General features: G+C 46.1%; 1 protein-coding gene across 2 annotated transcripts in view; it reads left to right on the top strand.

The window, feature by feature from the left end:
- NPHP4 (nephrocystin 4) overlaps positions 1 to 15,568 on the top strand; it is a 97,801-nt gene that overhangs the window by 66,543 nt on the left and 15,690 nt on the right. For both annotated transcript variants that reach the window (XM_083512837.1, XM_083512836.1), the window contains exons 16-19: positions 624 to 814; positions 4,189 to 4,349; positions 5,724 to 5,904; positions 11,502 to 11,630. In XM_083512837.1, coding sequence (XP_083368963.1) covers positions 624 to 814; positions 4,189 to 4,349; positions 5,724 to 5,904; positions 11,502 to 11,630 — 662 coding nt within the window. The remainder of the gene's footprint in view (positions 1 to 623; positions 815 to 4,188; positions 4,350 to 5,723; positions 5,905 to 11,501; positions 11,631 to 15,568) is intronic.

Here is a 15,568-nt window from a genome sequence, read left to right on the forward strand (position 1 = left end):
CCGTTTGAGAGGTTGCTCTGTTTCTTCAACATGCCTTTTTGCATTGTACTGAAAACCTTCCTCTATCAGCATCAGACTCCTGTAACGGTATCATTCAGAAATTAAAAATTGCTCTCGTGTTTCCAAATGTGTCTACCCAGACTTAAGGTCTATGGACTTGTGGGTTTTTTTATGCAGGGGGAGGAGGAGGCTGGGGGATGAGCACCAAGATTCTCAAGGATTTAATTCCAGGTGTTCTAAGGAATAGCTCCAATAGCCAGTCCAGACAGGTAGATCATGCAAGGTGTGCCAAGGGACACAAGTCTTTGTTAGGTGTGTAGCAGGGAGCGGTTCCAGTGATGCAGGGAGCTGTCAGAATGACCAATCCCCCAGCTGAGGTTGATTGGAGGCAGGCAAGGTCAGAGCAGTGACTCATGCTGAGACAGAGCAGGCAGCCTCTGCTGTAGGAAGGGAGGTCCTGTCTCTCAAAAACCTTTAGCTTTTCAAAGAATTAGCTAGCCATCCTTTGAGAGGTGCCCTTGGCCCGGCCAGTACACACCCTGGGAATTGGTGACTCATGGCATAGGGATTTAAATCATCAGGATTTAATTGTCTTCTGTCCCTTTCGGTTGTTGTTAAACAAGGGCTGCAGAGGACAGGACAGCCTTGGAGACGTGGCCCAAAACCATCTATTTCACCTTCCAGTTCTACCGCTTCCCTCCAGTCACAACTCCCCGATTGCAGCTGGTCAATGCAGATACCTCGAAGGCAGCTCCATTCATTCCATCTTCTCACATCTTGGTGCAAATCAAGGAAGATGGGACCCTGAACCTTGGTAAGGCCTGAGGGGAACAGATGGGCAGAAACTTATTTCCACCCTCCAGTCCTTCCCCATGGTTCCCTTAGTCAGCTGCCTTCCCTAGTATCCCTCCTTAGTCTGTCGCTCTTCCTTAGATATGTCTTCCTACCTTTCTTCTCTCTTCCTATGAGCCAAGAAGCTCCACAAATGGTATTTGGATGCCTTTAGAATCAGAGCAGCTTAGTTAAACACTGACAAAGACTCTCTCTGATGTCATAGCAATTAGGCCTGCAGTGTGTCAGTAAGGAATATCTCTAAACCTTTCCTACAGTCACTTGAACATCACAGCTATCACTCGGATCTCTGTTTCTGAAGGGAGGGAGGGAGAGAGGCTGCCATACTAGAGAGTGTGAATTCCAGGCAGACTTGAATCCAGCTGTCTCTCCAGTTTGAAAAATTAGGCCCTCCAAGAAGGATCATTCCCAATTCAGAATGCAGCACTCAGAGCCAGCTCCGAGCTTGTTGCAGCATCCCCCAGGGATGAAGTCTCAAGCTGCGAGTCAGCAAAATTCTCCTTTCCGCCGTGAGCCTGATGGAAGTGGAAGCTGAAGGGACACCTGCGAGCGAGGTTAACTCCAGTTTTTAATAGGTCAATGGCACGTATATCAACTGACTCCCAAGCACAGATAGCAAGAATTAGAATCTGCTATGCTGTTGAGCCATCATTCCTTCAGAACAGAAGTGTAGCTAGTAAAGCCCACCATTTGAGAGGCTTCGCTTCAGATACTGCCTTGGTGTATTGTAAATTCTCCCTTTCCTCCTTTAAAACAGTTTTGGTTTTCAGGTTGGAGAATTAGGTCATTGACATATGTGCAAGCCAAGTTTTACTCCCATCTCCCAGATGCCTGTATTCCCAGTTCATTTAGCACTGTGTTTCTGATCTTCTTGAAAACAGGCATGGAGGTTGAGTGGGTGTTTGAACTTAATAGCATAAGAACCTGGGAAGAGCCTTCTAGGCCAGGCCAAAGGAGGCCCATCTAGTCCAACATCCTGTTTCTTACCAGTGGCCGACCAAGATGCCCCAGGGGAATCCCACAAGCAGGACCTGAGCACAAGAGCGCTCTCCCCTCTTGTGGCTTCCAGCAACTGGTATTCAGAAGCATCACTGCCTTTATGGAGGTAGAACATAGCCATCATTGTTAGTAGCCATCGATAGCCCTCTCCTCCATGAATTTGTCTAATCTTTTTTTTTAAGCCATCCAGATTAGTGGCCATCACTGCCTTCTGATGGAGGGAGTTCCATAGTTTAACTGTCTGCTTAATGAAGAAGTCCTTTCTTTTATCTGTCTTGAATCTTCCAGCATTCATCTTCATTGGATGCCCACAAGTTCTAGTGTTATGAGAGAGGGAGAAAGACTTCTCTCTCACCATTCTCTCCATGCCGCGCAAAGTTTCATAACCTTTCTTCACAGGGGAGTCGCTCCACTGCTATGATCATTTTGGATGCTATTTTCTGATCCTTTTTCAACTCTGCAATATTCTTTTTGAGGTGGAGGCAACCAGGACTGTGCAGAGCCTTCCAATATTCAGATATGAGAAGCCTCTTCTTCAGTCTGTAGCAGTACAGTTAAGACACAGGTTCAGTATGCATAATCTGCTCTTTGTAGAACTAGGACGGAGTGTCAGGCACTGGTAAGCATCAGGGCTGAGATTTGGCAATCCAGAATGCTGACTTGCCAGTTAGCTAAGCAGATTTTTCTTTATTTATTTCGAGTTCTACGCATCCGAGCAGCCAAGCTTCAGACGCCTTGTTTCGCTCTGCAAAGTGCTTTTTGGTCTTATTAAAGCCTCGTCCCGGGAGAGGCGGTCCTGTTCCGTACCCTGCTGAGTGTCTCTGGTTCATAAAGCCACCCCTCTCCCCCGTGGAACAGTTAATGGAAATTAAAAAGGGGGAAAGACACACATTAAATGCTGCTCTGTGCTGGGATAGGACACTCCCAGTGTGACTTTAAAAGTTACTTAGCCAGATCTTTCATAATAGCCTTGATCATTCTGTTTATTAAAGTGGAGCCACACAGCAGCAGCAGACCCCTCATTTGCTGATGACTTTTGAAAAGGAAGGCCCTCAAGGGTTGGTCCTCTTGTTGGAGCTGAACTGCTCATCATCTTCCACTCCTCAGTTGCTCCCTGGATCCATTGGCAAATGCCAGTGCTGTTCTAGTCAGGAAGGCACAAGGCCTCGCTGTGATCCGATGCCCCTTCCTTTCTCTTCTTTCCCTTTCCAACTCTGTTGCTGAATTATGCTGCCACACCCTTCTCTCCTTCTTTTCAAAATCATTAGCTGTGATTCCTGCATTGTAGGGGTTTGGACTAGGTGAGCCTTAGAGATCCTTCCAACTCTACAGTTTCTATGATTTTATTTCATTCTGTAAAGCTTTTTTTGTAAAAATTAATGTAGCATAGAAAGTACAAGCCAACAAGAAACAAAACATAATGAAAGTTAGAAAACGTAACACAGGAGCAGTACAGAGAGCAGATAACGTAGTGGCTTTCCAACTAAATAGAGTGCATTTGCAGGACACCTACTTTGCCTCCCGAAGGTCCCGTCCTCATTTAAAGCCCCAGAGAACCACTGCCATTCCATTTAGATTAGGGATAGAAAGTTTCAGATACAGGGACTGAGAGTAGCCCCAGGAACCTTTATATCTGGCCCTGTCAGGTTGCTGCCAGTGACTCCTTGCTGGTTGCCCAGGAACGTACAAAGACAAGGGAATGTTTCTTACCATCCTCCTTTTATTCAGTATTTACAGAGAGAGGCTATAGAACCCAGACTCTTGGATAATGGCACTGTCCCAAGTGAATCTCCACCCTCCATCTCTCCCACTCCCTCATTCATCATTCTCATTGTCTCTCCTACGGGTGCTGCTACGTGCCCGCTGTCTTTGAGCACTTTGCTCTCCTACTTCCAAGGCTCACCGGGTTCTGGGGGGGGGGCCTGGAATGCATTCTAAAGACACTGTGTCTGTCAGCTGTTGCCCACCAGAACTTCCTCCTCCTCTCCCATTATTTCCCAGCTTTCCCCCTCATCTGCCTCTGAGCTGTGACCTCCCTCAAACCCCTGTTGTAAATCTAAACCTCCTTCCTCTTCCTTCTCCCTGGGTCAAGCTGAGGAGGTGGTCTCCCCCATTGCTCCTCTGCCCAGTCCCTGGCAGGCCCTCAGGACATTCCCCAGTCTCTATACCTCTACCTGCCCAGCTCCACATCCTCCTTGAATGCTTCTCCTAGATGGAATGTGTCCCTGAGCCCACCACCACCCGAGGGAGTTGGTTCCACTGTGGAATGGCTCATACCCTCAGTGAGTTTTTTTGCTTTGGGCCTTACACACCTGTAACCAGCAACTGTCTCTGCAGGATCCCCAGGTTTCCAGCTGAAATATATGGTGGATCCTGGTTTCCTCAAGCCAGGTGAGCAACGGTGGTTTATCCGTTACCTGGCCGAGCACACTCTGCAAATAGACGCGTGGGATGGCGATTCGTTGCTCCTCGTCGGATCTGCTGCTGTGAAGCTGAAGGTGGGGATTTATTAAGTTGGAACTGACTCTTGGGAGGGACAACCCCCACCCCACCCTGAGCCAATTCCGTAAAATTTAAATACCACTTGAGCGTAACAAAAACAAAAACCTCAAAGCAGTTTACAAAAAGAATAAGGTTATCAGTACCCCCCCCCCAGCTATTTAAAACATTCAAATAGTAATTTAAATCAGCAATAAGCTGAAGACAGATTGAAACCCAGCCAGATGGGCGGGGTACAAAGAATAAATTATTATCATCATCATCATCATCATTCTGCATAGCTGGGTAGCTTTCTTTAAAAAAAATGCTGTTAGCAGGTCTCTGAGCACAAATGTTATATGTTGACAGGGTCTCACTCAAAGTGGACATACTGAAATATAGAGTATTTAGAGATGACTAGACCTTTTAAATTTTCCACTGATTCTACTCCCTATGAATTATATCAGCTGTTGCAAACCTGGTGTGCTTCAGACGTTTTAGACCACAGCTTCCATCAGTCTCAGCATTATACGGCCATGCTGGTTGGGGCTGATGGGAGTTGTAGTCAAAAACACCTGATTGGGGACAGCTGACGTAGACAAGGGTGACCTAGATGGACCAATGACCTAACTCAGTGTAAGGATGTGTTTTATGTTAAGAACAAAAGAGGAGCCAGTCGGATCAGGCCATCTTGTCCAGCATCCTTTTCACAGAGTGGCTAACCAGATCTTGCAAGGAGGATATGAGAGCATCCCCCGCCCCTGCAGTTTTCCGTATCCACAAAATCTTCCTTATGGTTATTTGTGGCTAGGAGATCTCACACACAAAAGAGCATTGGGGGTTGTTGGCTGCTAATGACAATGCAACCCCATGTTCTCAGGTTGGGACCTAGATTGAAAAAGTTGGGATTTGTAGTGCATCCCCACAAAGGAGATATACATCTTAGGCAAAATTAAGGAGCCCAATGGGAGTTGTAGTCCAGAACAGCTAGAGGGCACCAGCTTGGGAAAGTTTGGATTATGCCTACTGCCTGTCTGTCAGCCAGTCTGATAATGATTTCAGAGGACAACTCAAAAAAGGATTGGCTTTTTATTTATTCATTTCTTGCATTTATATCACATTTTTTCTTCAAAGAGCTCAAGGTGGCATATATGCACCCCCCCCCAATTTTCATTTAAACCCCAAACAATCACATGAGGTAGTGACTGTCCCAAGGTCTCCCAGTGAGCTTCATGGCCGAGTGGGGGATTTGAACCCTGGTTCCCCCGGTCCTGTTCTGACACTTTAACCACTACACCACACTGGCTTCCTGCTGTGTGAGTCCACACTCTCCAACACACACGCACACATCTGAATGATCTGTCAATCAGACACAGACTTTCCTTGTTCTGCAGCATTTGCTGCGCCAGGGCCGGACAGCTGTCCAAGTCCACCGTGAGCTGGAGGTTATCACCATGGAATACAAGCAGGACACAACCGTGATGAGTGGGGAACTTCTCAAGCACGGGGGTGTGAAGCCCATTGGAGTCCATGCTGTTGTGCGAGGGCGTCTCCACCTGAGCCTGGCTAACATCGGTAAGAGTCCTGTTTGTTTAGGCATTTCCATTGGCTTTCCGGGGCAACCTATGGCTCTTTAGCCTCAGATTAAAAACACAACTCAGCTGTACTCAGGATTTCCTTCCCAAGGAGATCCGCCCAAGTCAACTTTGTTTAATCCTGGAGGACAGGGCTCAAAATATCAAAAGTATTTGCCTATAAATGCAGAAACAGGGCCACATGGGATCCCAAAGTGACATGGACCAGAAATAATTTGTTCCATCTCTAGCCCCAGCCAGGGTTCAGATAAGCATAGTTCAGCAGTAAAATCCCAGAGCGGATCATCAAACCTCAAAACCTCTCCAGCACCCCCTCTGGCAGAGTAGTTGGTTTTTGTTTTTACGTAATAGAGTGCTGACAAAATCCACCCCCACCAAGCACAGCCTGCCAGGGGTGTTTCTAGGAAAGGACCTCTGCTGTGATTCTGATTCTGCTGTGCCTGCCCCACCTGGCCCCATAGCCTAGCACCCCATCCTACTGAGACACGGGCATCCGCTCCACAGCTGACGGAAAACAACTGTTTGGGCTGTTTAGGGAGGATTTCCAGCTCCTCGGAGGGGGAAGGGGAGGAAAGCAGAAGATTTGCACCTTGCGTTGCGAAAGCTTATTATCCCCCCCTGTGCCCCGACAACGGTAATAACATCGGGTTGTTGCGGCATGGTGGAAATACACAGGTCATTAATTCTGCTTAGTCTTGTTTACAAGCGAGCAATCCAAGGCGGCTTTGAAAGGAGACAATATGGAAAAGGCGACACTCAATTAGATGCCAACAAAACAACAACGCAGGGGAAACGGAGGTGGGGGCGTTGGAAGCTGCACAGAACCGTACCTGGAAGGACGAAGAATCCGGGCTTATAAGGGCCTTAGCGCTACAGGCCTCGTAGCAGGTGCTTTAATTCATCTGTCTGCAAAAAAATAAAGGCGGTCTGACGCCATGTGTTTCCACCCCCCGCAAAAAAATCTTATCTTCAGAAGAAAGATTAGCTTCCATTCTACCGTATCATAAATTGACATTTCATACTTTGCCTGCAAGTGGGTGATAAGCTCTTTAGCAGGGAGTGGGGGAGGGACAAGGGCTGCGATGATCAATCCAGAGATGAATCAAAGGCCGGGGAAGGAAATGATCTAATGGCGGAGAGAGATTCAAAAGGGACTTGGCAAGTCCTGGCAAAGGCTTAGAGCCCCATTCCTCCTCTTTGACTCCACAGCTACATGTTCCTTGATCCTGCATTTCAGTCGTCTTGTTGGCCAGTTGTTGTTGGCATCTAGTCTAGGCAAGGAAGTACTGGCAATTTCTGGAAGGAGCATCAATCGCCACCCTAGTAGAGACGAAAGTATGGCGTTGGCTTTGGCAGGGAAATTGACTGACAAATCAAAGCTCGTGAGAGGTTTGAAAGGGAAGGACACATATACAAGGGACTGTTACACCTTTAGCACCTAAAGGGGACACGGAGGAACCCCCTTCACTCTACAACATTCTCTGGCTAGTTTAATGTTTATAATTTGTGTATTTGTTTGAGTGACTGGAATTGTGTTGGTCCAGGAGGCTGCCGGCCTCTCAGTAATCAATCATCTCATCTGGAGAAGACGGGGTGGGGGTGGGGAAGCAGGTTTGTTGGTTCTGTTGTTCTTTGAAGATCTGCGACATGAGATGACGATAAAAAAATGTTCTCTGATCCCGTGCTGTCTGAGAACGAGTGAGTTTGGATGGCTGAGTAATAGGGACACTTCTTGCCTTGCTGATTATCAGGGACCAGAATACTTGTGGCCAGGGAAAGATTGATTCCTTTGCAAGGGCCAGGTTAAATCCTGCTCTTTCCCTCAGATAATTGAAAGGCATGATGATTTGACATTGCTCGTAGTCCCAGCCCCCCTGACCATCCCCCTCATCATCCCAAATTAGTTCGTGCTTGGTGCCATTTTTTTTGCCCTGCTCAGGACTTTCTAAATTGCTGCTCTGCGGTTCACAGATCACCTGTACTTTGATCTCTGAGCTAAACTAGATGTTACTTTAATTGGTGCCAATGGGAGCTTTTTATGAAGGCTTGGAGCCAGCGTTGCCATTAAGCAAAGTGAGGCAGCTTCCTTGGGCGGCAGGTGGTGGTGGGTGGTGGAAGCACCCCCACAACAATCCCTCCTGAGCAGAGGGCAAAGCTGTGCCCTTCACCTGTGCAGATCATGTGCTCTGACCACCGAGCAATGGTCCCCCTACTAAAATTAAGTAAATACTTCACCATGGCAACTATGGAGACTGTAGAAATTGTGACTTCAAAGAAGGACCTTCTTGCATCTGGAAGGAACAAATCAAGAAGGAACTGCTTGAAGGAGCCAGGAAGCGTAAGCTTCCTTCAGAGGATCCAAGGGATGAAGGCGCTCACTTGCTCCTGTTTCAGATGATCCTGGCTTCCGTTGCGCACTGCAAATCAAAGACCCTCTTATGCAGAAAGAGCCTTAAGGTGCCTCCTTTGATAACTCTCTTTTTCTGAACGGGCTGTGGGTTTAGATGGGAGAGAGGGGCTTTTTTATTTTTTAAAAAATAGAGTTTTGGCTGGCAGGTTGAGTCAGAGATCAAAGGAGCTGTCGGACTTGCAAAGAGACTGGATAAGCTTGCCATTATGCATCAAGGTGTTTATTTCCGAAAGTCAAAGGAGATCCCACTGAGTTCCCCTTCGGTGTCAGAAAGGTACAAAATAAGATAAGGCAATTGCCATGAGGGGGAAGGAATTGATTCTTTGAGGGGGTGCTTTTGGGGCTTAGAATTGCTCTGGTGCCTCTGCAGACGGTTCCTGTTAGGCTCCTTTCTGGAAAGAAACCCAAGCTTGCTCAGTCACCTTCATTATTAACATTGCTCCGGGGAAGGTAGACTTTGTTTTCTGTAGCGTACTTGTTCTGGTGCTTCTTGTAAAAAAAACCAAAAAATACCTCCCATTAATAAAACCCCAAAAAGCAAACCTAGCTTGAGGCTTTGAAAGATCTGAGAAAAAGAGGAGGAGGAGGGGAGGAGGGTAGAGAGAAAGCTCTCCAACAAGCCAAAGGCACGTTCTGAATACTATATCTTAAGACTGGAATTAGCCACTTCGAAATGCACATGTGTCTCCGGATCTGCTTTGGAAACATGGAAACATAAGGCTATAAGAAGAGCCTGCTAGAACAGGCCAACATCTTGTTCTCACAGTGACCAAACATTGCCTGTGGGAAACCTGCAAACAGGACCCGTGCACAAGCGCACTCTCCCCTCCTGTGGTTTCCAGCAACTGGTAGTCAGAAGCATTATTGCCTCCAACTGTGGAGGCAGAGTGTAGCCATCATGGCTAGTAGCCACTGATAGTCTTGTCCTCCATTGAATTTGTCCAATCCTCTTTCAAAGCCATCTGGGTTGGTGGCCATCGCTGCCTCCTGCAGGAGGGACTTCCATAGTTTTAACTGTGTGCTGTGTTATTTGCCCTAGATATTACAAGCTTCAGCTTCAGTGGGTGTCCATGTCTCATGAAGGAGAGAGAAAACCTATGTCTATTTACTTACGACATGCATAATTTTATAAACTTCTATCATGCACCTTACCTTTTCTCTAAACTAAAAAGTCCCAAACACCTTTCCTCATTTTGATTTTCTTGGTTGCCCTTTTTTGAACCTTTTCCAACTCTACAATATCCTTTTGAGGTGAGGTGAACAGAACAGTACACAATATTCCAAATGTGGTTGCACCATAGATTTCTATAACGGCTTTATGATAGCCGTAGCTTTGTTTTCAATTCCTTTTCTAATGAGTCTCTGCCTGGAATTTGCCCTTTTCACAGTCACTGTATGCTGGGTCAAGATCTTCGAGCTCTCTAGTGTGACCCCAAGGTCTCATTCCTAGCCTTTCATCACCAGTTCAGACCCCATGAGCATATAGGTGAAATTATTATTATTATTATTTTAGCCCTGACTGCATTACTTTGCACTTGTTTACATGGAATTGCATTTGCCATCTTACCCCCCATTTATTCAGTTTAGAGAGGTCCTTTTGGAGCTCTCCCCAATCCCTTTTTGTTTTAGTGACCCTGAACAATTTAGTATCGTCAGTAGACCTTGGCACCTCATTGCTCGTGCCTAACTCTAGATCGTTTACGAATAAGTTAAAAAGCACAGGTCCTAATAGCGATCTTTGGGCGACTCCACTTTCAACATCTTCATCTAGAGAATCAACCATTTATTCCTACTCTCTGCTTTCTGCTGCTTAGCCAATTTGTGACCTCTTCTCTTATTTTTTGAGGGCTAAGCTTACTCGGGAGACTTTGTCGAAACCCTTTCAAAGTCCAAGTACACTATATCAACTGGATCACCTCTATCCATATGCTCAGAGAAGGTTCATGAGACAGGATTTGCCCTTGCAGAAGCCATGGTGACTCTGCTTCAGTAATGCTTGTTCTTCTTCCTACAACCTAACCAGTTTGTAATCCACTAGAGGAGCTCTCCTGCTGCATCCATTACAGGCCATCCAGGCAAGATTACATTCCAGGGGAACAATAACATTATGTTTGCTGACTGGGAACAGTTGTGGACCACAGGTATGACATTTACGGCATGTAATGCCCTAAGAGAGAATATTATGAAAATGATATACAGGTGGTACATGACACCAGTCAAGCTTGCAAAAATCTATCACTTGCCCGATAATAAATGTTGGAAATGTAAAGAAACTGAAGGTACATTCTTTCACCTTTGGTGGACGTGCCCAAGGATTAAGGCTTTCTGGGAGATGATATATAATGAAATGAAAAAGGTATTTAAATATACCTTCTTGAAGAAACCAGAGGCCTTTCTCCGGGGCATAGTCGGCCAATCAGTGTTAAAGAAGGACAGAACTTTCTTTATGTATGCTACAACAGCAGCAAGAATACTTATTGCAAAGTATTGGAAGACACAAGAACTACCCACTCTGGAAGAATGGCAGATGAAAATGATGGATTACATGGAATTGGCAGAAATGACTGGCAGAATCTGAGACCAGGGAGAAGAGTCGTTGGAAGAAGATTGGAAGAAATTTAAAGACTATTTACAGAAATGTTGCAAAATTAATGAATGTTAGAATGATGTTGGATTGAAGTTAAGTGGTTTCTAGCTGTAATGGTATAAAAGAATATGAAAAAAATGGATTTTTAACAGGTAAAAATTTAATGTTATTATATATTAAGATTAAAGATCAGGATAAAATAAGGGGGGAAAGGAATTGCTGAATTAATAAATTGAACTGGAATACAAAAAAGGGAGGCATGAGGAGGTCTGGGAAACAAGCAAATGAAAGATAAAGTGACAAAAAGATGGAATTGTTTTTAACTGTTTTTTACTTTGTATTTTTTTCTTTTTCATTATGTAATATTGTGAAAACTTTAATAAATATTTATTAAAAAATACATTCCAGGGGAACATTCAAGCTATACAAAAGCACTTGAGGAGAGTGCAGAGCAGGGACTGTGGGGTGTGTGGCTTGAGGAGGGGGAAGATCTGTGGAACCCCCTGGGGTTTGATGGAGAGGTCTGTGTTCATCCCCTGAGCCTGTGCTCCCTGAGTCTCTGCTTCATCTTCTTTTGTAGGCCATCTGTGTGAACAAAGGCAGAGGAAGTCCATCTCTCTGCCACCTTCTCGCTCTCGCATCATCTCTTCCCATGACGGGAACAGTGGCTTCCATGGGGGCAGCTTGCTGTCTTCAAATGCTTACAGCGGTAAGTCGGCTTCTGATTTCTCAATTTTCCTTATTGGGTTATGCTGAGGAGGCAGGTGGGAGCAGAAATGGGGAAGAGGAGAGACCACCGCTTTCTCCTCCCCCAAACAGTGAGTGATGCACCAAGCAGGTGGATGCAGGGAGGGGTGGGGTGGACCGCCTGTTGTGGGCTTTGTGGATGCGTCTTCTTCCTCCCCTTCTTCCACTCAATGTTTTTGAGTTTATTTTTTATTTTTCTAATAATTTTTATTGATTTCAAGAAAACAATCGAACAGCTTCGAGTAAACATACATAGCAGAATCCAGTCACAGACACAGGTTATAGAATACACAATCAGACTAGATAACAGCAAATGATTAAATTACCTTAGAAGAGTCATTACCAGTTTTGTCTGATTATTGATTATAGGATGGAGCGAACTTGTTTTCTATTGCTCCGGGGGGGGAGGATCCGAACCAATGGATTTAAATAGCAAGAAAGGAGATTCCAACTGAACCTTAAGAAGAGCTTTCTGACAATACAAGATTCCTGCATTGCAGGTGGTTGGATTAGATCACCCTTGTGGTCCCTCCCAGCTCTATGATTCTAAAAAGAGCTGTTCAACTGTCGAACGGACTCCCTCGGAAGGCGGTGGACTCTCCTTGGAAGCTTTCAAGCGGAGTTTAGCTGGCCACTTGTCAGGGTTCCTTTATCTTTAAAGAGATTTGAATCTCTGGTGTCCAAGGGTTCTCAGAAGGGATTTGTTTCAACACTTTAGGCTCTGCTTCTAGACTTGCAATTTTTCTCCCTTGCATTGCAGGGAGTCAGACTATATGACTCTTGGGGGTTGCTTCCAGCTGCAGTTGTAACCCCTCTAAAGTGAGGTGTGGGTGGAGGGCCTGAGAACTTTGAGTCCAGTGTGGTGTAGTGGTTGAGAGCGGTAGTCTCGTAATCTGGGGAACCGGGTTCGCGTCTCCGCTCCTCCACATGCAGCTGCTGGGTGACTTTGGGCTAGTCACACTTCTCTGAAGTCTCTCAGCTTCACTCACCTCACAGAGTGTTTGTTGTGGGGGAGGAAGGGAAAGGAGATGGTCAGCCGCTTTGAGACTCCTTAAAGGGAGTGAAAGGTGGGATATCAAATCCAAACTCTTCTTCTTCTTCTTCTACTACTAATAAAGGGGGGGGATAAGACCACACTCCCTCACACTGATGTTTCTTCGCTTCACCCCTCACCTGTGCTGTGTGAGACGTTCAGACAGGGCTATCTCCCAGACGATATTGAGCCATGCCACTTCAGGTAGCATTTTTCATGACTTCCCTTGTTGAGCAATGACCACCCAAGCCACCACCAGTGAAAGCAAGAAAAGAGCTTTGTGCTTAGCTTTCGGATTCAGGTCACTTTCCAGAAGTAACAATGCTAAGAGAGTGTCAGGCAATAGGGTGGACCAGTTACTGATGAAATTGTGTCCGATATCCAAGACCAGACCATTGAGTTTATTTTGAAAAGGTGAGGGTAGGTGGCCACTCGTTCCCTTAAGGGTATGTGGATCTTTTAGCTTGCTGGTACCTCATGCATGAATGTGTGCCCTCTTTGCAATGGGCTACAGGGACTGGCTCAGAAAATGCAAGATGTTAAATCTCAAGCACACAGGGAAGAGGCCTCAGGTGAGGCTGTGCAAACTTGGCAGTTAAAGCAGCTCTTCAGTTAAGCCATGTTTTCTTTCTAGCAAGGGATTGTGTTCAAGGTGTTCAGTGAAAAGCCAGCTTGACTTGATTTATTGTATTTACCCTGCTTTTCCTGTCTGTGGGCCCTCAAAGCAGCTGCCAGGATTGAAAACAGTCATGCAGAAGTACCAAATCATCATTAGAAAACTCCAAAGAGTTGGATGAAAACCAACCAGCTGCTGTGCACCTGAGCCGCTTTTGAGAATGGCCAAGCTCACCCTCGTAGTGAGGTCTTGGTTTTTTGTTTTTAATTCCAGACACTGGCTCTCTTTTAAAGGTGGATGCTGGAGGGTTGAGTGATCTGATCAGAACTTGGTTGGAGGCATGGCAAGGGCAGCAGACCAAGCCAAGCACCACCATTGTTTCAGCTTCTCGTGGGCACAGCCATTGAATATTTGGGGGGGGGTTTGGGGGGGAAGGGAAAATCAGAGGTGTATTACTCTAGCCAACTGCTGCCACACAGGTAGAGACTACCTGCAAAGTTTCTGGGAAACAGATTATTTTACTTGTTTCACTTTACTTTGGACTGCTGTTCCTGCTTGCATCACTCACCAGTCCCACCTATCCACCACCCTATTTCCAACTCCCTCTTTATATCTAACCAAAAGCCCTTTCCTCCATCAGATTGCCCACTCCCCCAGCTCCTCACAGTTTGCCCAACCTCCCTCCTCCATAGCTCACCCCCAAACCCCTTGCAAAAACCATCCCTCATTGCCCAACAGCTCTCCCAACGCCCCAAACTTTTGTACCCCAGTCACAACCCGGCCCCTTGCTCTGCTTCAAGTGCACACACATCCGTCAGTGTGATGACATATGAGTGCAACTGTCGTAAAGAGAGAAAACATTTATACGTCTCCTTCCACACACACACACACACACACACACACATACACATATTCACATTCCAAGATGGCCTACATATTTTATTTAAATATGCAACAACTGTAGCAGAATAAAATAGTGCCCCCGCCACCAAAAAAGAACAAATGATGTAGGACAATTATTTTTGTTATTTATTTATTACGTTTATATCACGCCTTTTCCTCCAAGGAGCTCAAGGTGGTGTGCACAGTTTTCCTCCTATTATCCTCACAACAACCCTGTGAAGTAGATTAGACTAAGAGGCAGCGACTGGCCCAAGATCATCCAGTGAGATCCATGGCTGAGTGGGGGAATTTGAACCTACGTCCTAGTCCAACACTCTAGCCGCTACATCACATGGGCTCTCTATATCTAATAGCAGAGAAGATCCCTAAGCTGAATAGCATTGCCTCAAAGCCACTTGAAACAGCTTTCCAAACATGTCAGGGTGGAGTAGATATGGTTGTCAACCGGTAGGGAGTTTCTGAGTTACCCATAGGGAGAACTCGGAACTGCTAGCGACAGTGCCCCGAAAGATCCACAAGAAAGATATTCTGGGTGGGAAGGATAGTGAACTGGGAGCCTGCCCTAGAAGGGGCTAGTTTCCAAAAAGAGCTCTTGTAACACCTGCATCTATCCGGATGCAACCTCCAGAAGCAAGGGGAATCCTGCTGCACATCTTTCTGGAGTCAGCCAGCCTTGGGCAAGCGCCACTTACAGAGGTTGTGTGGCATTCACCCACCTTCAACATCCCCTTCCCTCAGAGCAGGGATGTATCTCCAGGCTTTGTGATTCATTTGTTGTTGTTGCCAAGGTTGCCTGAGCTGATCTGCCACGACTGGGAGAACAGAAGGTGGACTGAGCATCCAATTAAGGGCATCTAACCTGCAAATAGGACTTACTATTTATAAGGAGAGAGAGAGAGCGAGAGAGTCATGCAGTCAGACTAATAGGCAACCTTGTACAGCAGTCCACGTCAGATGAGGAATTTCATTTGGGAACCTGAATGGTGGAGTTGCCAGGAGACCTTTCCTTGCCAGGACCTTTTGAACCACCAACCACCCCAGGCTGTCATAAATGCTTTACACGGAGTAAGACCACCAGCCCTTCATGACCAGCTCTGCCTATGTATTAAAAGTATTCAAGCCCTTAGGCAGAGAGAGAGGAGGAGAGGGGGACACACACACACACACACAGAGAGAGAGAGAGAGAGAGAGAGAGAGAGAGAAACATTCTCTGGCCTGACAGCCCTTCAACTAGAGATTGAAACTAGGGTCTTCTGACGTGGATCATGCAGCCCTTTAAGGCATAGCAGTTATTTACTTACTTTTATTTTACTGCATTTATACCCCCACCTTTTTCAAGCTCCTTGCT

Source organism: Podarcis liolepis (genome assembly GCF_965112155.1).
Source record: "Podarcis liolepis genome assembly, chromosome: 7".
NCBI lineage: Eukaryota > Metazoa > Chordata > Lepidosauria > Squamata > Lacertidae > Podarcis > Podarcis liolepis.